The 27,791-nt window shown below is 41.0% G+C and overlaps 1 protein-coding gene across 3 annotated transcripts; it reads left to right on the top strand.

Moving 5' to 3' along the window:
• The first annotated feature begins 19 nt into the window (after positions 1 to 19).
• ehmt1b (euchromatic histone-lysine N-methyltransferase 1b) lies at positions 20 to 27,791 on the top strand. 3 transcript variants are annotated; one of them, XR_003841340.1, is made up of 28 exons: positions 20 to 62; positions 7,871 to 8,037; positions 8,213 to 8,230; positions 11,650 to 11,740; positions 11,827 to 12,353; positions 13,273 to 13,492; positions 13,630 to 13,778; positions 14,537 to 14,692; positions 14,791 to 14,862; positions 15,041 to 15,143; positions 16,153 to 16,299; positions 17,109 to 17,386; positions 18,211 to 18,443; positions 18,578 to 18,796; positions 19,127 to 19,209; positions 19,357 to 19,463; positions 19,599 to 19,721; positions 20,368 to 20,469; positions 21,653 to 21,757; positions 22,106 to 22,260; positions 22,838 to 23,008; positions 23,159 to 23,303; positions 23,408 to 23,485; positions 23,567 to 23,682; positions 23,828 to 23,914; positions 24,095 to 24,185; positions 25,760 to 25,838; positions 25,993 to 26,134. XR_003841340.1 is itself a non-coding variant. In XM_029515890.1 (28 exons), the coding sequence occupies exons 2-28, from the start codon at positions 7,969 to 7,971 to the stop codon at positions 26,626 to 26,628; spliced, it is 4,002 nt and encodes a 1,333-aa protein (XP_029371750.1). In that variant the 5' UTR covers positions 29 to 62; positions 7,871 to 7,968; the 3' UTR covers positions 26,629 to 27,791. The 3 variants fall into 3 exon arrangements, 1 of the variants encoding a protein (XP_029371750.1); XM_029515890.1 differs by lacking the exon at positions 24,095 to 24,185 and adding an exon at positions 26,436 to 27,791 and having other exon boundaries at positions 29 to 62; positions 25,993 to 26,168; XR_003841339.1 differs by having other exon boundaries at positions 24,095 to 25,838; positions 25,993 to 26,060.

Here is a 27,791-nt window from a genome sequence, read left to right as displayed (position 1 = left end):
GTGACGCAATCACGGGTGGGCGGGGTTAACGTCCAGGCACCATGGCTTCGGTAGGGACCGAGGTGAGTGTGTGAGCCTGATCTCTGCCAAGCTTGTCTTACTTTCACGCTGTCTTCCGCGCCTTAAAAATGTGTTCCCCGCCCGGCAGCCACAGTCCCCTCTTGTAAACGGGCGAAATGTCGGTGTCGAGGTGCTGGTTAGCCGTGAATTTCCCGCGGCCAGGCAGGACTCTCTAGCTTTTGTGTTGGACCGGAGGGCAACTGAATGTGCAGGAAGATGCTGCGCCCCGGAACATGAATGGCCCGTACGGGCACGTTGGGGGCTCTTCTCTGGGGTTTAATCATACATGGTCCAGGCTCATGTCACTGTCCTGCTTCTGCCCGGCTTTAGCGGCTCAAAATTCACCTCAGATTGATGTGCATGCGAGGTTTTTTCGGCGACATTATCAGTTGTCTTAGCTGTGCTGCCTGTCACCGTCTCACTGATAGCTAATTTGCACAGTGCTGGTTAGCTAGCTGCTAGCAGCCGTGCTAGTTAGCAGACTGTGCACACTTTGTCAGATCGACACAAAAACACATTTTTGGGGTTATCATCTCGTGTTGACGACAAAGGATGGTGCCGGTGTGATTCGGAGCAGCCGGGCTCGGTGTTGTGCCTGACAGTGTTGTCGTCTGGGCTGTGCAGTCTGTTAGCTCCATGATAAATGATGCAGTCAAATGAAGCAGCATTGGCAGAGCTGCTCACAACCTCCCACTGTAAACATATGGCGCCAGTTTTTCCACCGGCTCTCATGCCTCGGCATAGTCATGATTTCACGTTAAACTTTTATCGGGGATGATGTTCCCGGTGCATGCTCGTCTTTGTTAGCTTTCTGAAGCTATATTTCCATGGGTTTCATTGGATGTGAACCCGATCGGGGCTGGCTGAAGCCAGTTGGATTGTTTTGCAGGGTTACACCAGCAAAGATGGATTGAATCAACCGATCGTCGCATCCCAACAGTACAGTTGGGTAAATGTATTTCAGGGTTCAGTCTTTTGTTTCTCTTTTTTCCCGAGAGATCTGATCCGGTGTTGTTCGGCAGAGGTCGCTCAAGCATCGCTGTGGTGGTGTCCTCAGCACTGAGGAGGATCTGGACCATCAGAGGAAGGTGTGGGCCAATGAGCTCTGCAGCTACTTTCGTTTGCACTCACAACTTTGTCGTTGTGGCATGTTGATGCATTTCACACCTGGGTAAAGATAGATGGCTGTAAATGGATTAGTTCAACAGAATGTGATTGTGCAGACCGTTTTGGGTTTATTTGCTCGTGTTAGGACTGCGCAAAAAAAATGACATTGTGACTATTTGGGCAGACACTGGGATTTTGATAATATCACAATTTAAAATCGAGTCTTAATCCCAGAAACAGTTACACTTCATTGGGATTACCTGTCGTACCTGTAATGTCTTTGTCCTCTTTATTATCTTTGTTTTGTTTTGTTTTTTGGCTTATATGATTATTTTAACAAATGATGCAAGGTGATCGTGATAAAATTCACCATTGACTGTTTTGGTTGGTCATTATAGGCCTTTTTCACAAGCAAAATTACCCAATTTTTGGCAGATTTTCAAATGGAGGGAAAAATAAACAATTTAGAGATTATAACATGTTCTCCTAGAAAAATGTAAAGGTTTTTTTCATTTTGTTGCCTTAAAAATTAATTGATCAACCAAGACAATAATTTGTTCATTTTGTGAATCCAATATAATCCGTCTCAATCATCTTTAGCTAATGTTTAGGGTTTATATAAATCATTCGTCCCTAAGGGTGATGTGTGCACCAACTCGAGACGAATTTGTTTTAATTTTATTTATAATACAGCCTTAGTTTGGGCAAAATTCATTTTCCACGCCCAGTGTTTCCAAGGGACAAGACAACAGTGCATTAACAGCAAGTCCTTTAGCTGTGTGTGTGTGTGTGTGTGTGTGTGTGTGTGTGTGTGTGTGTGTGTGTGTAAGACTAGATATACTGTCTAATAACACTCCACCGTGCAGGTGACATGTTTTACTGTACTGATTTGGTATTCAAGTTTGAGGTAGGGTAGTATTAACTGAAGACTTCTGCGTTTCATTATATAGTACAGGTTTTTCCAATTTCCTGGTACCTCTCTCTCTGTGTGTGTGTGTGTGTGTGTGTTTTAGGTTCAGTTTTCAGTTGGTGTGTTCACTTGCAAAGGAGACACAGCTGGAGAAGAGAATGAATGCACTTTGGGCTCATACAAGTGAAGGATATTTTACAGTGAAATGGCCATAACTGGTCTTGTGACAGATACCACTCACTTGATGTCAACTCTGTCTGCCCAGAGCCTCAGGATATTTAGTGTGCTGCCACGTGACTGCAACAAACAACATATAAACAATGATCAAACTAAGATTGCATGATAATTGCAGAAGGTAGAGGGCCATGTACCATTCATGCACAGCCAATGGCAGTTTGAACTAACTACTCAAACAGTTGAAACTGAACTTACTTCATCATCTGCTGAGCAACAAAAGTAAATACTTTACTTGTTGCTACTCTGCTCAATCAAGTATTCCTTAAACATGTCCCAATTGTCCACACCAACCTGTCACATCTTTTGCGTCAGACACACTGAAAATGTAACCAGCAGGTAGCCCCTAAGGTTTGGAGGGAATGACTGACCATTCAGGAGCGAGCGCCACTTCTCTGACTACACAAACAACACAACAACAAAGTGGGACAGTTTTGGAAGTACATTTCTGCCACACCCTGCCCTGCAACTCAGCCATTAACACCCAGTCAGCCAACTGAAGTGAGGTCAATCCTCCATCAAATGCCGTCATATGGTCACATGAAATTCATAAGGCATTACTTGGAACTAATTACTAATAACTTAAGTCATTCAAAAGGTATTTCCTTACACTATCAGACCTTTGAAAAGTAAACACGTTACGGCAGAATTCAAATAACTAATGTATTACTGCCCAACAATGACCACTTAATCACTGTTTTGTTTTTTGTTTTTTTTTTCCCCCCCGGGGGTGCGTTTAATCAAAACCAGTGTTGTTAAATAAACTTCCCAACAACAAAACTAATGAAACTGGAAAAGTAGAGTGAGGTGTTTGCATTCACTGCCCCAACATTCTTCCTGTACAGGAAGTTAGTATTAGCTAAGGTACTCCTGTACCAGATGCTAAGCTATACAGCTGGCAGGTACCCAATATTTTAAAAGGCTTTTAATGCAGTCATTGCCCAAAAAAGCTGAATCAGGCATTATGAAAAGAACATTCTAATATAAAGGTTTTCCAACTGATACCTTGAGGTTTCAATGTTTGTTACGCTACAAATTTGAAAATGACTGGAGAGAACAGACATGGTGATGATTTTGCTGTCTTTCACCCCTTATTAGTAGCAGTGTTGCAGATACATTTCTAACTTTTGTGTATGGACTAAATTGTGCATGAAATTGGCTATAGATAGTGAAGTTGTGTACTGAAGTCATGTTTTTTGATAACATTGTCAGTCAAGTGGGTAATTTAATGAAGTGAAAATTGATCCACTATATGTGCTTAACATTAGCCCCAGAATATGCCGCATACAGAGACAGGAGACACTGCCACCTGGCACCACCTGCGTTCTTCATTGCCTGTGAAAATGAAAGAAACCTGACCCAACCAATGTGGTAGATTTAAAAGTTAAATAGCTTTTCGGATACCACGCTGCACATGTCTACAGGGATGACGACTCATCAAGTAGTCTTGTTTTAAAATTATGAGGACTATTGTCTTGACTGGTCCCCACAGAGGTTCCTGCTAGGAAGCAAATCCTTAAGATGAGTCAGAGGTATTATGACATTAAAACCTTAATATTTAAAACATTAAATGTTGCGCTCCTGTTATTAATACACGTATGACAACATTAGAATAGCAGACGTCCTTGTCAGACCAGTGTGTCTGGTTGCCTTTTCATTTTCCATTGAGTTTAGTTGTTACTCTTGCGTTCACACACTCCTATACTCCTCCTTTCTCTGGCATTTCAGTACAATTCTTTTGCCACAAAAGACAAGTTGAACAACATATTTATTTTTTGTCTAGTGAGAATAATTTAGCTCTCAATAATTGTGTGGAGAAAATATGATATTGCAAAAGCCCTAAAGTGCATATTTTGCAGATAGATGACATTTGCCTTACAAGCATATGAGTGCCTGTAGCAAACTTTTGCTATTAATTTTTATTTTTAGACCAACACTAGAGTCACTGTAAAAACATGTGGTCAATGGGAAGCTAATTTAGTAGTTTGTATACATGTTGAGTCTGTTTTTGATATCAAAGCTTAATGTTTGGAGCTCCAGCATGAGATAGAAAATGTTTCAATGATTACTTGTCTATTTGAAATGGTCTTGTATAATTCTTTAGGTGCATAAAAAGACAGTTTATGTAAAACTTATGTCTTCTTTATGGATAAAAACCTTTGATTACATTGCACTGTAGAACATTGAAGGGCATAAGAATAATAACAAGACATTAGTTTTGTTTTGAGATTATTGTTGCTATCTTTTGGAGTAATTTGGCAGTCATTTGACAAGAACAGGCCTATTATATTGCATATGCTGCAATGGATGAGTATGTTAAAAAGTTTTGAAGACATGTATATTGATATGGCTTTGAACATCGTTTTGGGCTTGGATAAAATTAGCAGATGATGGTTTCTGACTGAGGAAAGTTCAAGGTGATAATGCAGTTTTCAGCCAAAATATTTGAAGCCAATGGCCTCAGAATTCATATTTGCTCTACTTGTTCTTTGATCAGATGGGTTCAGATATTAATCAAAATTTGGGCAATTTTTTATGATTTTATTAATGCAAAGCTCCTTTGCACCAAATTGTACTAAGAATTAAATTTTTTTATGGAAGTTTTAGTATTGAAATTTTTTGCTCCTAAGCTACATGAAAAGCATTAGCAGAACTGTTCTGGGGGTTGTAGATGACCTCAGAATCAATCGGCAGATTTGATTTGGTCTACAATCTACAATTTTATCCTTTCATAAAAAATGCAATGATTGGCACATTATCTTTTTGTCCTATTAAGTTAAGTACTCCGTCAAGACATTGCTACCAATTTTTTCAAGTTGTTTGAAAGTTATAAATCTCTTGTTGCAGTAAAATGTCTAGAAATGGCAAGACCTATGTTATATAGTTATAACTGGAGTATATAAATATTTCCATCCATTTTAAGCCAACAAAAACCTGTAACAACGATGTTAATGGTCTGTTTCATTAGGCTATTGATCAATAATACCATTACACCCTGCCTTTCATACATTTATGTTGTAGTTGTCTGTCAGATGGTTACAATGTTATTTAACTTTAAGGCATATTTCTAAAATTCACTTTAAAGATGCTTTTATTAACTACATATTTTTAAAGAGATGAAGACTTTTAATCATTCAATGTCTGGAATACAGGTGAAGGACTGAAAAGTGATGCTAATGCTGAAGACCCCCAAACTTTCATTCTATCCAATGATCATCAGCGGGTGACTCTTCTGGAAAAAGGAGCCAGATTGTATTGGAGTCTTTGAGAAAATGGCACTACTTCTTACTTGATTTACTGACTTGTACAATTTCATCCCAATTAGTTTATGCTCTCAGTCTTCCACCCCTCCTGCCTCCTCAGTTCCACCTTCTTCACCAATCATGGTTTGTACTGGTTTAAAAAAATGTGATTGATGACAAACTGGAGGTAATGACAGATGATAAACTAATGGATGACATCACAGTGGGTTGGCGCTTGTTTTTAATGTTTAAAGTACTGGATGAATACTCACTGTTAGTTGATATAGCTCAAGGATTGGAATCTGTATCTGGAAGTAAAAATGGCTTTGTGTTTAATTTGAGTGTCAGAAAACAGTGTGTTTCTATGATTATAAAGAATATCAACTGCTCCTACTGTTAATGACCACATCTTCTTTGTTGAATGACAATGATGCTAGTTTTGCACAAAATAAAATTATGACCTGATGATGGTGCTGAGTAGACTACCAGAGTTCATATTTCTCATATATCTTATCAATCCCATTGATAAATGAGATTGTAAATTTTATGAGAGGAAATGTAAATTGTAGTTAGACTTCATGATTCACTCTGAGGGACCTTTTCATACCTGATTTTGTAGCGGTCATTTTTTTTTATTTTTTATTTTTTTCATTCCAACACAGAAACCCTTATCTCATCACAGTGGCAAAGGAAAAGTCAAGGGATCACTAAAACCATCAGGCTTAATCCATTGGAGACAAAATAAAATGTCATGGTAGCTCTTGGCATCATCCCTGTAGTTGCTGGCATATGTTAGTCAAAGCCAAAGTGGTAGACCAACCAGCAGGCTGACATGCTATTCCTAGAGCTGTACTGCTAAGGTAGCTAAAAAAAAAAAAATCTACTGAGTCCAGGTCTGTCAGCATAGCTACAGTAAGGGCCTTGTATGAGTCACCTGCGTTTGGGGTTTGGAGGTGTTTTGGGGGGGCTATTATTGTAAATTAAGAAATTTGGCCTGCGGACTTGTGGAAGTTAAAATCTGTATCAGCAGCTTTGCCTTCAGAGAAGCTGAGGTGAGCGCAAACATTAATCAGGCTGAGTTTCACATTACAGAGTTGCAGGTTTTGTTATTTTACAGAACTAGTTTTTGACAATAAACAGCTCCTTCTTTGTGTAATTGTCTTTTGCTCACAGGTGCCACCTTTTGTGTCTTGTTGTTGCTCCATGGCTCAATGGATGAACTGTTGCTGTTTAACTGCACTGTAAGCCTGTTGGCTTGTTCACCAGTACTGCATTCACTATCTTAGAGTTTCTATATTTTCACTTGCACTATCAACATTGTTGGAGGGAAGAACTTCTTTTTTTATGCATTGGCTACTGAAAGTTGATCAACCTGAGCTTGTATGTCAGGACAAGTTTGTTTGTCATTTAGAAGTGAAACAGGAGAAGCCCCCAATATCTCTACATCTGCATTCTTCTGTTCTCAAGATTTCCCTGAGGAGAAGAGTCATTTCACTTAGGGAAGTAACAAACCCTTACTGGTGTCATCATAAACAAAGCATTAAAGTAATTGAAATGGCAACAAATGCTCATGGTGCCATCTTTCTGAGGATGTGAACAATCAAGTCATTTGAGATGGACATCTGGGAACCTTGACATTTTATCAATTCATCAATGGATCAACATACAAGTATAGGGAAAATAATCAATTGCAAATTAAATTAACTGGTTTGACCGCTTAAGGCAAAAAGACCAGACAGTCCGCTGTGTTTGTACTGGGCACAGCCCATCCTTCAAAGTTTCCCTTCTGGTCCTTTAGTGGTCCATAATGGAGCTTCGTTTCAGGCTCCCTTGGTGGCAGCTTGGTCTGTTACTTCGTTTTTGTGACTTAATAGGTGTTGCATAGCCTGACAGTATTGCATTTTACTGCCTTCATTGGCTTGAGGCAAAGTGGAGACAAAAGACTTTCGTTTTGAGAGGTTTGGAAATGTCCTGGTGTCTGCAGTAAAAGTGTTTGGTCCATCAGGCTTCCCACTGACATCTGATTTCTGTCTTGGGCTTTCATCTCTATACTTTATCATCACCTCTGTCCTGTTTGCTCCCTACATATGTGGATACCAGTGATGAGGTTCTTATTTACATGTTTTCATTTCACATGAATCTGATCCTGTAATACATTGAGAGAAAAAAGAAGCAGACATAAGTAGCACCAGTAGTATTATAAATTATTGTTTTACAAGAAGTAAGGTTGACATAACTATCAATATGACCTGTGAGATGAAAGCACTAACAGGTTAGAGCCTGCGCAGCATTGTTCAATGTTTTTCTCCACTCTTAGATTTGCACAGTGAGTCTGTTCCACTGGATGTCTTCATTGGCAGTGAGGTCCTCCAGCTTAGAGAAATGGAGTGGTGTTACTGTTTGAACTGACTGAGCATGCTCTGTGGAGACCCTTCTGAAGAAGAGGGCCGACAGAGGGAGCCATCAGGTCACATGACCGGCGAGGTGAATGTGCATGCGGGGAAAGAAAAGGAAAAGAGGAACAATCTGTTCGACACATTCTCACTCTCTCTCTCTCTCTCTCTCTCTCCCCCCCTCTCTCTTTGTCCTCCCCCTTTCCCTCTCTCTCCCTCTATCAAATACACCCACCCTTTCTGACGCCTTCTTCTCCTCAATGGAGGCCATGAGAAGAAAGCAGGTATGATGCTTCCTTGAGGCACACAAGGGAAAAGACATGTTAGCTTTATGCTCTTCACCCTTGGTTGGCTTTGAATGGTCTGAGGAGATGCATAGTGTTTCTCCCTAGTTCCTTTTTGTCATTTTGTATAAAAGTTAAAATTAGTTTTTGAGCTCTTGCTGTCTACTCAATGACATGATTTCTCAGGTTTTAAGATGTGCTTCTCAAGACAGTTGCTGCTGTTTTATCAGCAGCTTATAGCTCTTGATCCCTGAAATCGAATACTTAAGCTGGAAGAGCAGTCATTTGTTTTGTAGCGATGCTGCTGTATCTCGGAGAGATTTGAGTGTGGTGTCATGGATTAGGAAGGCTGCTGTATTTAGAGTAATCACAGCACAGGAAATATGATGTCATTCTCAATTTGGAAGTGTGGAAGTCTGACCTCCTGAAGATCTGAAAACTACCCTGACATCAGACTGTCAGACTCATTTTCTCTCACGATTTCTTTGCTCTTTAAGTGTAGCCTCATGGTTTGTAATGTAATGATGTTCCCTGGTACTGGCTCTATGTGACGGCTATGTGATCAGGAACATACTGGAGCACAAGGCTGCAGTGACTGCTTATTAATCTAAAGGCTGCATGTTAGGCTGCAGTATGAGCTTCCATGTTTACCAGCCGTAGGTCTTCTCAGTAGCTCTCTGGCTCAGTGACAGACCTTGCATGTGTTTGCCACTTAGTCACAGTTCATGAATGGGCAGGTTTCATTTGAGTGTTCCTGAGGATCATTTGAGATTCTATACCTTTTAAAAAGTCTAAATAAAAAAATATTTTTTAAAGCAGAAATTAGGTTATTATAATTGCACAATCAGCATATCGTAGTTAGGCTACCAGGAAGCTCCACGTTTTCCTTTGAAAATATGGAAAGCCAAGAGTTGTTAATGCAGTACTGGAGAGGAGCAGATCCCAAACTGGAACTTGTGTTGTGAAAGAGATTGCAAGATAAATGACCTTCTGTGAGCGATCTGTAATGCATGAAGTATTTTGTAACTCGGGGTTGGAAAAATAGAGCTTTACTTTGTATTTGCGCTGCCATAAAACACATATTTAACTGAACTTCCTTTTTTCCTTGTAAGTTAGTGGATATTATCGCCTCTTTAGGCCTTTTGCAAAGATTCAAATGAACCAAGGCAATTATGACGATTGCTCAAACAGCTCACAGCCTGTAGCTGATTGTCCACAGGCTTCATTTAAAAGAGATCGTTTACAAAAATTCAGAATTAAAAGCCATTGTTAAGGAAGGTCAAGAATGCAATGCACACATTGTTCTGGGACTATGTGAAATGTGTCTGCGGTATTTTGACCCTTGTTGGATTGTTGTCAATGGTAGTGTAAAAGCTGTTTGTGTCATGTATTTGTGTTTTGTGTTCAGGTAACTCCGATACATTTGCATGCCTCTTGTTGTAGATCTAAAGATAGGTTGTGTAACAAAGAAAGTCCAGGTCTTGTCACATACCAGGTTCTCGTTATGTTGTAGGGAGAGTGGATGATTGAACAGCAGTTGAAATGTCATTCATAATCTGTTAAATCTTTATTTCTACTACCAATCTTCTTTGCGGTTTCATAAAGAGCTCCAATTTGACCCGTAAATTCTGAACCCTTGGAGCTTTTCCTGAAGCTGTGTTCTATTCTCACATCTTTTAATTTATTTATGTGCTACTTAACGGCTCCTAATTAGTACCCATAGCCTTGGTTTCAGATTCTGAGCTTCTCTAAGCAACAACCATATCCCCATCCACCAGCCTCCAAACCTCTACGTTCCCCATCTAGTGGAATACTGCTGCAATGGCCGCCTTGTGTCAGTAAACAGTCTGGTTGCGAAATGGCGGAGATCTGCAGACAGCCTTCTCTGCCTCCCTTCCCCCCTCTCCTGTCTGTCTCCAATGTTAATGTTCCACTTTTGGCCACTAGGGGGAGGGATGAGCCTGGTGGGTTTTCTTTTTGTAACTGGCTTTCTTCAATCCATGAAAATGGGGAACTAAAGAATTCCTCTCCTCCTCACCCTCACATGTGCTCCCTAGCTTCGCTTCCATGAGATCATACACCACAGAGGATTGTCCCAGACTAGATGTTCTTTGCGAGACACCCTCACTTACTGTGCTCACAGACCACCTCTTGGCCTGACCTTGTTGCTATTGACAAGGTCCGTGTTTGTGTTCGGCTCAGGTACTCAGAAACATGTTTGGAGGACGGCTTGTTTAGATGGCACCTGGGTTGTCTGCAGGCTTCAGGACACACATTCTCTGTTAACTCTGAGGACTTGGCTGTCAATCTTTGGTGAAGTGATAAACTGGCTAATTCAGTTTGTTTAGGGGAAGCCTTCAGTAGTCTGTCTCTTAGGGATCTTTTTATTGAATTGAAGTATTGGGCCAGTTTGTAGGATTGTAGGATTGGTATTGGTGTTTGCTCTGCTGTCTTGGGACAGTTGTACTCAGTAGCTGCCTAGTCGCATGAAGTCCTGTCCCAGTCAGCACATGTCTGTGTATCTACCTTCTTTTGCTGGGTATGAGCTTAACATAAGGTTGAGGAGAGTGTAAATCCTACTGTGGTGCTGGAGATCCTGCTCCTTAGATTTGAATTGACCTCAGTCCAATTTCCATTGACATCTGATATACAAAGTTTAAAGGGTTTGGAACAAAGGGACAGTTTTAACAAGCAAAGTTGGACTCAAAAAAAGCAAACGTGGATCCAAAGTGTTTTTCTTCCAGACCTCTGTTGTTTCATTTGGGCACAGTGAGTATGAGGTAGCTGGTCTGCAGTTTTGCATTTCCTAGTGTTTCCTCCTCAACTACTTCGTCTGTGTAAAAACATAACGAGTCCATTGGTGGATGAGATTTTCCTTTGAAGTCACAGTGGGCATATGCTGCTCAACTGGTTAGCTAAAAAGAGAGGAAAGTTCATAGGGGTTGCATTTATTCTCTTGGATATTTCTGCTATTGTCTTTGTGTTTTTGTGTTGTACAGATAAAAGTAGGCTTAGAACCAGTTGTCAGACCTCTGATCAACAATTTTGCTCATAAATGAATTCTTTTAAACCAAAATTCTGACATATCTAGTTCCAGTTTCTGAAATCTGAGGATTTTTTCCATTTGTCTGTTTTGTTCAACTCTACAGAAATTAAAACCAAGAAAAGCATCAAATCCACATTTTGAAATGAAAACAATTTTGGATATTTTTACTTCATAAATTGAACAATGGAAATTGTTAAGTTTATGGGTTAACTCTGTGATATTTTATGGGCTTTGTAAAAGGGAACTTACGAGAAATTCTAAACTTGTAACAGATAAAGCAATTAACTGAAAGAAATTATCCAGAAATTAATTAATGTTAATAACAGCTCTAAATTTGATTTCCCCTGACATATGTGGTCTTTTTCTCCATTAGCCGGCTGGTCTAGCCAAGAGCAGTGCAGATAAGGCTATATCTGCAAAGAAAGAGGGCCTCAATCCAGCAAGCAATGGAGAGGAACCGTCAGGTATTAGTCAAAGGCAACCTGAAATTACTTTATTTATTAATGGTTGACATTGTAATTTGACTTATGTCTTTGGTTTTGGATCACAGATGGAGACAAAAACATAGCAGCCAGGCTGGCCTCTTCCCCTGCAGCAGAGGCAATGCTCAATGGCACTGAATGTGACGAGACAAGGCACAAGAGCCCGGCTCCTGGCTCCGCAACAGGCAGCAACAAGACTTTACTGCTGTTGAATGAAAATGGTTTGCCAGACATGGAGCCACCGCACGGTTCTGTTACTGGAAGCAATGGATTCATCCTCACTAAGCAGCAACAGCAGGAGGGCAGCTGTGCAGTGCTGCCAGGTTTGGGAGTTTCCCCTCCTAGGACTAACTGGTTGCCATCAGGCACATCAACAGGGGGACACACAGTCAAACCCCTCCCGGCCTTGGCATCAGGGTGTGTACAGACTTCTGGTGTGTTAAGGACTGACCCCAGTACAGGGATTACGTTGGGACAGGGTATATCAGACACTAAAAATGGCACAGCTCCGTCTCCTGTACCAGCTCCAGCACCCGTCACGATACACAGAGCACGCAAGACCATGTCCAGACCTGCTGTCAGCCCGGCACAAAAGGTAAACAGTCTGAATCTGCTGTGTTATCAGAAGCTCATAAGTGTTTTCTGCCCCATTTCTCATTTTCTCTGACATTATCATTCAAACCAGCACCACAAGTTAAATGAGAATATTATTCTAATACCTGTAAACATTAAAAGACCAACAGAGTATTACAGACATTGGGCAGACATGTTGTAACACAACTCTTGGAAAGAGAGAGCATTTTGGACCTTGCTGCAATATCCCAGTTTGATCCCATTCATCCACAGCAGCATTAGTTTATGCTTCATTTCATCCAACAGGTGTTGAATGGGATATGGGTCAGGACTTCAGTCCCTCCTTACCAAAGTGGGAAACCATTTCTACAGTTTTTCATTTCTATCAGTATTTCACGAATTGAAACATGATGTGATTTCCAGGAAAGTGTTGACACACAGCAAACTAACTAAATCGAAGATATCATTGTGCACTGTAGTGTTCAAGTTTTATTTCATTGAAGCTAATGAACCCAAATAATTATAAAAGTCTGCAGAACAAGAGTACATCCTGTCCAATTACCTTTGTCCACACATGAGGCAAATTAATGCAAAATCACATGTAAAACTATGAAACCGGCTTCAATGGTAAGAGCATGCAGTTTATATTGACAACTAAAATGTTTAAACCCTAATCCAATAGCTTTGCTTTCTAAAAATGGAGAGATTTCTGTGCCCTGCTTTCTGCAAGAGGATTCTTTCTGTGAATTTTTGGAAGACAAGACATAGACATTTTTGCAAGACATAGACATCCATGTGAAAATAAGATGACAGTAAAATCTAGTTCTAAAAAATAACCTGTGTATTTTGTGGCAGAAAATCCACCATCTAAAAACCTAGAACAAGTAACGATCACATAAACCCAGCCATCCTCAAAAGCTTTTGGTTCTTGTCACCTGCAGCTTCTTAACAGGGAATTAAGAGAAGCTAAAAGTGCCAAAATGGAGAAAATGGAGACTCACGTTGCAACTGATGCACAGAAATCCTCGCAGCAGTCCTCCTCCCAGAACCATCTACCTCAGAGTCCACCAGACACGCCAGCATCAGCACAAACTGCTTCATCCACTTCACCAGCACCTCCACCAACGCCAGCTCCTTCAGCTCCAGCCAAGCTCCAACTAGGTAAGACAGATTTCAGTGATAAAAAACTGACCCACTGTAGAAACGCTGACTTTATGCTTGGATTTCAGAAACATAATCAGTTAATTGAAACAGAACATGATCTCCTCTCACAGCATAAATGTGTTTTCATCCTGTAGGCTCTTTCTCAGGAGGGTTGTCGTCCCGTAAAAAGAAGAGGAGGATGGGAACATACAGCCTGGTTCCTAAGAAGAAAACCAAAGTGCTAAAGCAGAGAACTGTGCTTGAGATGTTTAAGGAACTTAAACATTCTGACAAGAGCCCACAGGTCTCTGCCTCTCACATTTATTCAATTAAACAACTCACAAACCTTCATTTAGCAAATCATTGACTTTGAAACAAACAGCAGTTGCTTCATTGAGCAATTTAAAAGTGTATGTTGAGTCAGAATTTTACATATTAAACTCGTCGATCAATCAGCCACTTTTCTACATCCAGCACATTGTCTCTTGTTCACAGACTTTGAGAAAGCAGTTGTTTTCACAAGGTGTTTCGTGGCTCCAGAGGGAGCATTGTGCACTGACGCAAAAGTCCTTTAAGAGGTGCAAGTTTGTTTTGCCAGTAGCAGCCAATTTAGCCTCAAGCTGCTAGTTTACCACGCTCCTGTAACACCTCATCTCACCTTGAAGCTTGTGGTGGAGACTGTGTTAGTTGCTGCTAAAAGACTAATTTGAACCTCTTAAAGAACTATCAATGGTGGAATTTGAAGTAAAAATATTAATTTAAAAAAATATGTTTCATGTTTTGCTGAATCAGCTTTGATTCTTTCAAACTAAAGCTGCAGAGCGGTTAACATTGTCACCTTACGGCAAGACAGTTCTGGATTCAGAATGGATTTGACTCTAGATTGCACAATCTCTTCATGCATAGGTTTCCTCCCGCAGTGCTTTAGAGTCACAGGTTTATGTAAACCTGTGTGGAGCAATGACCTGTCCAGCCCCCTCCCCACAATCCTTAAAATTTGTTCTCTTGATCATAAAACTATGACATTGTTGTGATAATCTCCATTTCTTATTTATCTTACAGGCTAAAGAGGTAGCAAACATAAATGGGGAGAAGGTGGAAAATGCATCTGAGGAAGAAGAGTCAGAGGAGGTGGAGTCTGAGGAAGAGGAGGGACAGCAGCCAGCAGAAGAACCTGTCAGTGCTACTACAGAAGCAGCATCGGAATCCATCTCTCAGGTTGGAACACAAGTAGTAATTTCTATTTTGTGCATAATGCAGCATATGATGACATGTGAGTGTTGAATGGTTGTGGCTCTTGCTTTTTTGTGCTGGAGGTGGGAGACGAGCAGGAGACTGAAGAGTCTGGGGAAGAAGAAGGGGAGGAGGAGGGCACAGAGTCCGACATGGTAAGACCCACGCTCCATCATCCCTCCACCTAACTACATCAGACTGTTCGATCTCATCCTCTCCACGTCCTTCAGCAGAGGAAGATGAGGAGTGCAGTTAAACGATCTGTTTTCACTATTACATTACTTTGTGTTACTGAAATTATGCCTGTGAGTGAGTTGTGTCCATCTACCACAGAGCACAGAGTCCAGTGTGAAGAAGAAGTTGAAGAAGAAGCCAAAAGGAGATAGCGCATGGCTCAGGCCGTCCAGGAAAAGAAAGAGGAGGATAAAGGCCAAAGGTGACCATCACAGTTATGTCGGTTCTTAGCAACAGTAAACCTTATTTATTTCACTGCAGTTTACTGGCGCATGTTGACGTATTTAGGCAGCACAGCAGCATAGTTAGCGCTGTTGCCCCATAACATGTAGGTTCCTGGTTCAGTTCCCAGGCCTGGCGCCTTTCTGTGCGGAGTTTTTATGTTTTCCCAGTGCTTCCGTGGGCTTCCTCCGGGTACTCCGGTTTCCTTCCACTGTCCAAAGACATCATGTTTGGTGACCCTAAATTGTATGTAGCTCTGAGACTGAGTGGTTGTTTGTCTGTCTCTGTATGTTGGCCTTGTGATGGTCTGGCAACCTGTCCCGGGTGTGTCCCTGTCCTGGGATTAGCTCCAGGTTTCTACCTGAATCCAGTTTTTAGTGGAAAATGTACTTAACATAAATTTTCCCTATATATATTTGGATTATTTTAGCAACAGATTGAAGTTGAATTGAAAAATGATATAAAGCACAGTTTAGACCCAATGATCACATACTTTTGGACCAGACCCTCTGTGTTTATTTTTTATGGTTAGTAAATCTCTGAGTCCTTATGTCGGAATAGTTTTGAAAAGGTTAATTAACATTTTGATTTTAAGATTTTTTGTTTCTGTAAATTGTAGACTCATGGAGCATCCAATTTCACTATAACACTCTTAATGCAGAAACATTTTTTCCTGTTCCATTGCTTCTATCAGCTCTGATTTCAACTGCAAACTTTATTTATCTTAATTATATTTCAACCCCCACCCCCCAAATGACCTCATTATAAAGATCCACAGTAAGCCTTTCCAGCAACTTAAACATTAAATTCCTGTTCCCAACTAGCTCAGTTAGTGTAGTGTTAATTCAATTGCTGGACCATTTTCTTTTTACATGCCACAGTTTTATGCATATTGATGCAACAGAATTGAATGCAACTTTTTTCTTGTGACGCTCTTCAGTTTGATGACGGTACTAATGTATTTCCTGACTGACTCTTGTCCTGGTCAGATCTGGAGGTGGTAGCTCAGCCTCAGCCACAGGCTTCAGCTCAGTCCCTGGCCAGTGATGAGAAGGAATACAAACAGATTCTCTCTCCTCAGTCTGTCAACCTCAACAAGCCGCAGGAGCTGATGGTCCCCTCACAAATAAACAAAGGTGAACAAAGGAGGAAACTCCCTAACGTTCTTTGTTTTACTCACTATTACCACAAATTGGAGTGTTTTGACCCTGTTTATATCTTTACCCAAGAGTTGCTACGGTCCCACCACTCACAGTTTGAGGGGTTTATCTTAATGATAATTTGGATGTTAACATATGAAGCAGAGTTTTCTGATGTGAAGTTAGTTGGTCTTGATCAACTGCCTAAGCTGCAATGGACTGCTCCTAAAAACACAGCTGAAATATTTTCAGTTTCCTCTGACCAGCCACTAATGAGTGACATGCACATCCTCTTATTGTTATTTCTAGTCGACATGGAAACTGAAGTAGTGGTTGCTCTGAGCCTCGAACTTGTCAATCAGAAATATGCTCTATGTCTCTGTAAGTCTGTAAATTGTCCTTCAATAACCTGAACAGCTGAGTCCATCTCATTTACACATTGAGTCCTTTGTTTGACTCTGATACAGCAAGACAACGTCCATCCACAATTTTCATCTCTCCTCCACAGCTCTTGTTTTTTGTTTGTTTGTTTTTATTAACCCGGAAAGAAAAAAATCACAATGGTATATCGATTTGAATTACTGATGAAGTATCACACAGCATGTCATCCTCACATCTTTTAAATTATTCTAATGGAAAATATTTTTGTTTGGAGAATGGAAATGGATGGTTTGTTTTTGTTTAAATTTTATACAATATGACCTGAAGTCAGACTCAGAGGTGTGCTGTAGTGTCTGCCACAGTGTACTTTGGTTACTGCTAGGATGCAGCAGTAAGACTCTTTAAGTTTATAAATTTTTCTTCAGGTGTTTCAGGGTCATCAGTCGAAGAGGCTCAGGAGCTTCCTCTCTGCAGCTGCCGCATGGAGACGCCCAAGAGTCGGGAGATTCTCATCCTGGCAGACAGGAAATGCATGGCCACAGAGAGCATTGATGGCCAGCTGACCCGCTGCCAGAGTGCTGTGCTGAAACATGAAATGATGCGTCCCTCCAACTCTGTCCAGCTGCTGGTCTTGTGTGAAGACCACCGCAACGGCATGGTGAAGCACCAGTGCTGCCCCGGCTGTGGGTTCTTCTGCCGAGCTGTGAGTACACCTGCTGGATTTGTCTCAGGCCACCAGTGTCCCAGCAATGTCTGAGCTCTTGAGTTAACCGGTTTGTTTTGTCAAGAGGAGAGTTCAGTTCAGTTCTATTTGTATGTTATCAAATTCTAACTTACATAATCTCTTTGCAATACAGTACTTGCTATATTATGGTGCAAGGTGCCTACTGTGATCAAGAGAGGTTGAAGATGATTTCCCAAACTCAACTTAGTATATTGATGCTCCTCTTGAACTTGGCGACTCGTAGGTTTAAGGAAAAGAGTTGAGCATCTAATGTGCTGTTACCAGCCAAGCAGAATTTTTTAAGAACATAATTTGCAGATAAAGTCTCTTCTCTACTTTGCTTTAAAAATGTTTAAGGATAAAAGAAACCCGATATGGGAGTTAGATCTGTAGTTGTGTTTCATCATATGTGACAATCATTACAAAAAAATTATTTGGTTTATACCTAACAGACAGCTCAGGTTTGTGTTTAACCTTTAAAACTGTGTGTTTTTTACTGGTTTATTTGTATTCTGTGATTTTCATTACTGAATTCCCAATTTCTGCTCTCTCTAGTGTTAATGAATTAACCCTTTGCCTTTTTTTTAAATGATTTCTGGTTCTTGGAAAACTGTTCAAGCATTATAAAGACTATAAACATTTAGCCTTTAGTCTAAAAATGAAGAGATAACAGAAGTCTTCTTTGGCTGCCTCCTGTATCATAGTCTTAAACAAATATCTTATTTGATTCTCTGCCCTGCCCTGACTTCTGTCTTCAGTGTGGAGTGTTTGCTTATCAATATTTTTTTTATGTATGACTGAAGGGGACTTTCATGGAGTGCCAACCAGACGTCAGCATCTCTCACCGCTTCCATCGTGCTTGTGCCTCGATGCTGAAAGGTCAGAGTTTCTGCCCCCACTGTGGAGAGGAGGCCAGCAAGGCCAAGGAGGTCACCATCGCCAAGGCTGACACCACCTCCACCGTGCCTGCTGCACTTACACAAGGGCCGGCCACACCCGGGGTCCTAGAGGGCAGAGCAGACACCACGACGGGGAGGTAAACTAGCTTCCTCTACAGAACCTTTTTAGAAAAAGGTTAAAGAATCTAATTTAAAAAATAAACAAATAAAAATCCCTAAAGATAAAGCATTATTCATAGTGCAATTAAGTTATTTCTTGTTTGTTTTGCAGCTCTTCTCGTCTGACCATTGGCGCCGAGGTCAGCGGCCGGGCCGACAGCTCCTTCTCTGTTCGGTCCTCACATGGACTAGACACCTGTGCTATTCCCGGGTCGTCAAGGAACCCTGCAACCCTGCAGACCAGTATGGGGAGAGCAGCCTCACCAATTGTGCTTCCTGGACCGCCCAGAGAAACTCTAGAAAGCATCCTGATGGCTCTGGACACAGAGAAGTAAGACCTGCCTCAATAGTCAGCTCAATTAATCTGAAGGAAAGGATGTCTAAATCACATTGATGTGAACACTTTCTTTGTGTGTGTGTGTGTGTGTGTGTGTGTGTGTGTGTGTGTGTGTGTGTGTGTGTGTGTGTGTGTGGTGTGTGTGTTGTGTGTGTGTGGTGTTGTGTGTGTGTGTGTGTGTGTGTGTGTGTGTGTGTGTGTGTGTGTGTGTGTCTGTGTGTGTGTCTGTGTGTGTGTGTGTGTGTGTGTGTGTCTGTCTGTGTGTCTGTGTGTCTGTCTGTGTGTGTGTGTGTGTGTGTCTGTGTGTCTGTGTCTTCTTTTCAGACCCAAAAAGCTGCGTTTTCATCCCAAGCAACTTTACCTCTCAGCTAAACAGGGAGAACTCAAGAGGGTCCTGCTCATGTTGGGTATGTTAGCTCCACCTTGACCATTTATAGTTGAAACAGCAAACATAAACATTCTGAATCTTATTACCGCTTACATTTCTCCAAATGTTGTTTTTTTTGTTGTTTTTGTTTTGGTTTTTTTTTGGGGTTTTTTTATGAAATTATCAGTGGACGGCATCGACCCCAACTTCAAGATGGAATCGCAAAACAAACGGACACCTCTCCATGCTGCAGCAGAGGGAGGACACAAAGACATCTGCCACATGCTCGTACAGGTACAACTTTGTGTTTCTGTTCTGTTGTTGTTCCTGTAGTAATGGAAAGAAAAACTCCCAAGTTTTACATTTTTATCCACAGAATTTTAATTGATGGACTTTTTAAACCTCCGAGTCTGATATGCCTTATTTCAGGCCGGTGCAAACCTTGACATGTGTGATGAAGACCAGCGGACTCCATTGATGGAAGCCTGTGAGAACAACCACATGGAGACAGTGCTTTACCTGCTGAGGGCTGGAGCCAGTGCCTCGCACAAGGTAAACCTGCATCATATCTCACCAGTGGTTCTGTCAGACAGCAACATGGATGAGTGACATCTTAGTGTACCGTATTTTGCAGACCATCAGACAAATTCCTGATATGGATTTGAAAATTGGATTTATGTTAAAAACCTAACTTGACGTCTCATCATTGTAAGGTAACACTGACTAAATGTTGGATGATGGTTGGTTGCCAGCACTACATAATTAGTTAACACAACACCCCTGTGTCAGCTGGGAATGCTCCGACAATCCATCAAGCGGAGTAGCTTTGTCACTTACCAAAGTCGCACTAAAACATTTTGATGGATTTTATAGCACAGTGTACCACATAAAATTGGTTTGACGTCAGTAAGCACAACAAGAATTCATATATAAGGCACACTGCCGATTTTTGAGAAAATCTAAGGATTTTAAGTGCGCCTTATAATGCGAAAAATACGGTAGTTTGACCTCTCAGTTGTTTTAACAACTATTGTTTTCATCGGTCTAAGGAGACGGGTGTCAGCACTGAGATGTAAAATATTTAAACTCTATCCTCTTTATAAAAATAAAAACAAGAAGTGTTTGAAATGACAAGTGATCACTTGCATTTTTATATTGTGGCTGAATGAGGTCAATAACTCAACTCTCTTCCTCTCAGGATGTTGAAGGGTTCACGTGTCTCCATCTCGCAGCAAAGTCCGGCCATTACAGCATTGTAGAGCACCTTCTGTCAACAGGACTGATCAACATAAACTGTCAGGTCAGTTTCCCTCAGTGAATATTTTACCACAGGGCTTTGTTTTTCCTCTGCTGAGGACTGTCATTATGTTTGAGTCATCATTTGCATTTAAAGCTGCTTTCAAGTCTCCAAGTCTAAATTGTCCTCCAGCTGGTCACATGTCCGATGGCGCGGCACTTTTACTTTTCTTAAACAGGGACAGAAACCTGTGTCATAGGACGCTTTCAGGTTCCCAATGTAGTGGTGACCCTCTCAATATGGTCTGACTGATCAGATCTCAAATATGGCACCAGTGCATCCTGGGTTACCTGAACTAGAGCTGTCCACTTGGGATTATTTCACCTGAGATTTATGTTTATACCAGGTTTTAACATTGACATTCAGGCTCATAACACCACAGCTGATTTAATCTGAAGGGTTAGTGGACTCTGGACTCGCCTATGAAAGCATGATGAACTAAAATATGAGATCCTTATGCAAAGTTAGACCAAAGATGCCACTGTTCCCAAAGTAGAAGAGCTCCAGCACATTAAACCACAATTCATTATTGTTGTTTCAATTTGTTTACAGAATAAACAAAGGGATAACATGTTATAATTGAACTTTGCAGTGCTGATAGCTGCATTATTGTATTCTGTAGCCAGGCTAGTTGTTGTTTATAGTAAGACAGTTGTCAGAAGTGAAGTGGCTTGATGGATATATTGGAGGACAGACCTCAGCCCTAAGATTTGCTCTCAACAAAACAGTTTAAGAGTTCCTCATAACAGATATTTGTAGAAGTAAAATGTGCAACAGGAAGTAGATTTACGTCAGTCAAAAGAAATCAGACACAGATGATGAACACATATAAAGATGACTGAAGAATGTCTCCATCTACTGTACATCAAGTGTTTAAGGAAAGTCTTCTCTGGATTGTGTGTTTCTGTCAAATGTATTCCATGAAAATAGAACAAGTAGAAACAACCAGGATTCCCAAAGTAGAAGATTGTTTTGTGCACAATCTGTAAATCTCACTGATAAAAACCAATACGCAATGCTGAGCAGATTTTTCTCTGAAATTGCTGCTTGAGCACAAAGCTGCCTAGTAACTGTCACTACTCTTACAAGTACTAATATAAATACAGTTCTGGTATTCACAGAAACCACTGCGCTACATCCAATGTTTTTACTTCACTGATGATGTGCAATCCTTGTTTTCCCTCAGGATGATGGAGGCTGGACAGCCATGATCTGGGCAACGGAGTACAAACACGTGGACCAGGTGAAGCTGCTTCTCTGCAAAGGGGCCGACATCAGCATCAGGGACAAGGTTGGCTTCAGTGTTTTTCTTCTCTGTGTTGGATATACCTGAAAGAAATGTAAAACATAATGCAGACACTCCCCAACTGACCAATGAGTTATGTCCTGAGTTGTTCGTAACAGAGCGCATCTTAGCGCGAACGCAGGTACAAAGAACTGTGATGCTAGGTGGCAGGGTGAGTAGGAAAACTCGTACTAGCCAGGAAAGGCGAGAAGAAGAATTAGAACACAATTTTAATTAGCAGTGCTGTCTGTTCGTATCTCTGAATGTTTGTGAGTAGACTAGTGACTGTATTGATTTTTCTTTTGCTCTCTTTCTCTCTCTCTTTTTTTTTTTTTTTTTTTTTTTTTTTTGTAGGAAGAAAACATCTGCCTTCACTGGGCAGCGTTCTCTGGCAGCGTGGAGATCGCCGAGCTGCTCCTGAACGCTCACTGTGACCTGCAGGCTGTCAACATTCATGGAGACTCTCCTCTACACATCGCTGCTCGAGAAAACCGCCTGGACTGTGTCACGTGAGTTACCAGCCTTCCCAAAATAAATTATTTTGGGGTGTGTGTGTGTGTGTGTGTGTGTGTGTGTGTGTGTGTTTGGGGTTTGTTTTTTTGTTTTTTTTTTACTATCATTGAGAGCCTAAGGGCTGACTGAAGACAGCAATTTAAAATTCCTCAAGAAGTGCTGGAAAAATGTCAATATGGTAAATAGTTTTATTGTTCAACATAGACTTTGACATCTGCATTGAAGGATCTTATGCCCCTCCCACCGCTACTGCTCGCTAGTTGGCAGGTGACCATCAGCCACATCTTGGAGCCTCAATCACACTCGGATTGAGGAATATAACAGTATCACAATAGTTAGCGTAATTAGCATGTTTTTTCATTTATGCTGTTTTTTTTTTTACTTGTAATTGTAAGGAGCTGTCAACACAGTTTCTGTTTGTCTCCCTTTGTACTGATATGATGTTTGTTTTTGCCTCTTCCAACGTCAGTGGAAACCCACAGTGATGGTGTTGGTGTTTGTAGGTTAAAACCTAGTTTTTAATTTCTATAATGGTGTTACTTGCCAACTGTCAGTAAAACTTTGTCTCCTCAGGCTCTTCCTGTCTCGAGGAGCAGACGTATTACTTAAGAACCGCGAGGGAGAAACTCCTCCTGACTGCTGCAGCCACAACTCAAAGGCCTGGGCGGCTCTACAGACCAATAGGAGGGAGAGGGAGGCCAGGAACACAAAGCTCAGTCAAGCTGAGGAGAAACTCCTTCACAGGTGGAATAAAATTGTGCAAGATTTCTGTGGAAGGCTATTTTCAGTCATCCTTAAATTAAAGCCTTAGCAAATGGCAACACTTATGATTCACTTTTTCTTGCCTAGGGAAAATTTTACAGCTCCTAACCCGTGCATCCCTTCTGGTTACAGTGATATAGCTCTGGGCCAGGAGAGAGTTCCCATTCCCTGTGTCAATTCTGTTGACAGTGAACCTTATCCAGACAACTACAAATACATCCCAGAGAATTGTGTCACCTCCCCCATGAACATCGACAGAAACATAACACACTTACAGGTGTGCTAGAATATATCTCTCAGATATTCAGAGAGAAATTCATGAAATATTTGATGTTGTGAAGTGACAGTTATTGTTCTGTTCTCTCTTCCTGGGGCTTACAGTACTGTGTTTGTAAAGAAGATTGTTCTGCAAGTATCTGCATGTGTGGGCAGCTCAGTCTGCGCTGCTGGTATGACAAGGTGAGGACAAATCACCATACTCATGGATCAAAATTATTTACCTTTACAAAAATTAACGACATGATCTTTTGTCATAACTAGAGCGGTTGCCTTCTCCCTGAATTCTGCCGTGAGGAGCCTCCCCTTATATTTGAGTGTAACCATGCATGTTCTTGTTGGAGGACCTGCAAGAACCGTGTAGTGCAAAATGGACTCAGGTATTCACACTCAAACTAGCAACACGATGCAGAAAACGGTAGATGGTGGTTTGCATGAGGCTGTCTCTTTGTAACTGTCAACTACACCGAAGGGTGTGAGGTGATTTCATGCCCTGTGACTTTAAGTTGGATCTGGATCTTCTAGGACCAGGCTTCAGCTCTTCAGGACCAGTAAGAAGGGCTGGGGTGTTAGAGCCCTGCAGGACATACCAAAAGGGACCTTTATATGCGAGTAAGTCCGTTTACCAAACAAAACACTGTTAATATTTGCAGTTACCCGTGTGTTTGGTCTGTTTGGTGGCTCTTCATTTGTCTCTGTGTATTTCTCAGTCTGGTTTTAAGTTGTTCACCAGAAGAAAGATCAAGAGCCATAACTGTCACCCCTGTAGCTCTCTGATGTATTTATGTGTAGTTATTCCCACCTGGAAGAGGCATGTTGTGTCACTTCCTCCCCTGCTACTCTCACACACTGCAACAGCTGGCAGATGGTAGCAGCTCGGACTGTGAGTACAGCAGACGAGACACGTGACTGTCATTTGTGCTTTCTCATCTTGAGAGGTGTTTTCACTGCGGTGTCACTCGCCCTGCTAATGCATTGTGACCGCTTTCAACAGCTTTTCTTAAAAATGCTGGCATTTAAGGTTCAAAAACCTGTTGATTACCACACACACAAAAACCTTCAGTTTTCTTTGGCAACCATCTTTAGAAACTGACAGTAAATGTTGGCACTGTAAGCTCCTGACAGATGGCTGCCATGTTTTTAAACTCAGAGATGACGGCAAAGAATGTACAGCAACTTAATGTTTGGGGCTTTTCTTTCTCTGTCAAGTGTCAACACATTCAATCTTAAAACCAATGATGTGTCTCTCGGTTCTTTCTGACTTCATCTTGTTGTCCAACACAGTCACCCATTAGTTTTTACTAAAATTCAGTTCATAGATCAACACATACTGAAACTGCTGGTGTTTGGAAACACTACTCAAACAGGACTAAATGGTCAGTTTGTTGAGGGCGCCCTCAGCCCTATATTAATAGACATTTCCTTCATTGGTAGGTATTTACAGCGGCAGGACAATATCTGTGTCTGACTCAAAATAAACTGCAGTGTGTTTGTGTTCATGGTAACAAGCAATGTGTCGTCCAGTGTAGCTCACTCATGTGTCTTTAATAGTCTCTGGACAACAATAGAGCTCAGTGGAGCGGACGCTGATAATGTATCAGGCTTTGCACACACTCTGTCACTGTAATCACTGACAGTGAGAAAGTCAGCAGCCTTGTCATTTCCATTTGTCTGACAGATGCTTTGATCCAAACTGACTTACAGATGAAGAACAACACTGAAACCGCAGTGCAGGGAGGAAGCCTTAGCTTTGCTGCCTTAAATATTTATTTAACTTTTTTTTTTTATTTTGTATGTTGAGAATTAATTGCTAAAACAATTACAGTTGCACATTTTGGTGACTTGGTGACTTTGGTAAACCGTAGAGTGCCATTAAAGTTTATCTTACAGTGGTAACGGCATGTTAAATACAGTTAAGGAAGACGATAATAATGTAATTTTAGAACGCATTTCTTCAGTTACACTCTGATTCAGGCTCAGTAGTAGTCATGACAACCTCTAATCTCACTGTTGGTTTTATTACAAATGGACAGTTATTATGGAGAATGCTGCAGATTGAAATTCTTTTTGAGATGAGTCAAACAGGATTAGTGAACCAATAATTGATAATCTGACAATGAAAAATCTTGTCACAAAGACACGATGAGCAGTCAGTTTAGCTCTGGATTTAATTAAAACTGACTCATCCACTCGTCCTCATGTTCTCTCAGTGATGAATAATTTTTGTGCTGTTAGTTATTCAGTAAAAAAAAAAAAACCTTTTGGGTTAATTATTTCAAGTGGGAAAATATATTCAAGGTTTTCCAGCAGAGATGAGAAAGGTTTATCGTTCAGTATCTGAGAGCTTCTGTTTCTCCAAATGAAGCAGTGAAAATAATCCAGGCTCATGAAACTTTGGCCTGTCATGAACTGAATCTGATGCTTCCAGCTGCTGACAGATCATCTGTTCCTCTACAGGTATGTCGGTGAGATCATCTCAGAAGCAGAAGCAGAGATGAGGCAAAATGACGCTTACCTGTTCAGTCTGGATGACAAGGTAAAGTATGGAACAGGTATATCTCAGCCACAGCCGAAATAGTGACTCTTCATACGATGTTTTCTTTGTTCTTAGATTCCCTCCCTTCAGCTGTGCACTCGCAGATTCAGAGGATTTCTTTTAGCTTCATCCTTTCATTTATTTTCCCTTTCAGCCACAAGACTTGTACTGCATTGATGCCCGTTTCTATGGAAACATCAGCCGCTTCCTCAATCACATGTGTGAGCCAAACCTGTTCGCCTGTCGAGTGTTCACAACACATCAGGACCTTCGTTTCCCACACATCGCTTTCTTCGCCAGTGAAAACATCAAGGCTGGAGAGGAGCTCGGGTAAGACCGCCAGTTCTCTGTTGGCGTTTTCATGCGCCACGTTGTCAAGGATGTCTGTGTGATGTCTACAGCACGTTAGCATGTTACCAGCAATGATAGGTAGATTTATTGGTTTCTGGTGTCAGCCTCATGTGTGACAGCCCAGCCCTACTTGTCACCTTAAGGCTGATTCAGTCTCCCAGTGTTTTTCTATCCCTGTGAGTGAGATAAAGTCAGGTTTGATGAGCACTCCTCTCTAACCAGGTGATTTTTACCCTCCACCTGCAGATTTAACTATGGCGACCATTTCTGGGAAGTCAAAAGCAAGTTGTTCAACTGCGAATGTGGCTCCTCCAAGTGCAAGTACTCCTCGGCAGCCATGGCATCACTGCAGGCCGACAGCACACCGGAGGACCGGCAGCAACCCAGGGCGTCGCCTGACACCAGCTCTTCCAACAACAGCCCCCCCAGCCCCTCATAAAGCCCTCCTCAGACTAAGCTTGGCTACATTTACAGGACTGTGTCCATTCTCCATGAACTTTGAACTTTTATCAGTGAACCTGTACTGTATCTTCAGTTCTTATTAAATGACCATGGACCATAGACAACACACACACGCACACTCAGAAGCAGGTGCACAATCAAACCCTGGAAGAAGTGACTGCTCCGTTATTCCACCTTGTGTTAACATGAACAGCAGAGGGCAGCACAGCAGGATTGTCTCTACATTTCATACACAACTTTCCTCGGAGGGAGAACTGTGCATTTTGTCCTTTTTTTTTTTAAAATAGCTGATTGACATTGTTCAATGGCTTTTCCTAGAGTCATTATCAAAGATTTTCAGAGGTTCAGGATGTGTAACGTTGTCTTTCGGAAAGACGACCTCAGCACACAGCTGTGTTTAACTTGTTTGACCATTGTGGTCATTTATCATCACCATTCCAGCAAAATGAGCTGATATATATTGGAATATGTTGCCACTTTTTTGTGTCACCTCATCTTTGTTGCAGCAGAATGGCTGTCTGACATTTGCCGCCACGGTTGATTTATAAATTGATTAACTGAAATTATGTGAAAAAGACTTTTTTTTTTTTTTTTTTTTTTTTTTTTGGCTACTCAAGTGAGTATAAATTGTCGTAAGGAAGATGCTGTACCATTCCTCAAGAATGAGGCATTTCTAGTTTGAATAAATTGGCTTTTTATCAAGCATGGTGATCTTAATGTGTTGAGATGTTTCACCACAGTTGTGGAGGAAATTGTGGTTGAAATGGGATTTTTAAAAAGAAAAATAACATGGTGCTGACAAAGGTTTTTTACTTTTGTTTTCATTTGTATAACCCAAGTGAACATAGTTTGTAAAATAAGAAAACCTTTTAAGTTTTTTATGTTTCATTTTTTAAATTGTAGTTAGCTGTAGTTAGCCCATTTTTAATTTTGTTTCATGATTTGCTGACAGATGCCCAAACCCATCTTTTTAAATGTTGTTAGTAAAGCAGTGAATGTTGTGCAAAGTTTTGAAAGATATAACTGATAAAAAAAAAAGGTTATTAAAATGCACTTCCATTACGTTCTGTTACATCTTTCCATGAACCATCCATCTTCATTGGTTGTATCTTTTTCAATAAATTTACTACTAATGCATTA

The sequence above is a fragment of the Echeneis naucrates genome, chromosome 12 (assembly GCF_900963305.1).
Source record: "Echeneis naucrates chromosome 12, fEcheNa1.1, whole genome shotgun sequence".
In the NCBI taxonomy this organism is placed as follows: Eukaryota; Metazoa; Chordata; class Actinopteri; order Carangiformes; family Echeneidae; genus Echeneis; species Echeneis naucrates.
Note: the sequence above shows the minus strand (reverse complement) of the source record. Positions and strands in the feature narration are given on the sequence as shown.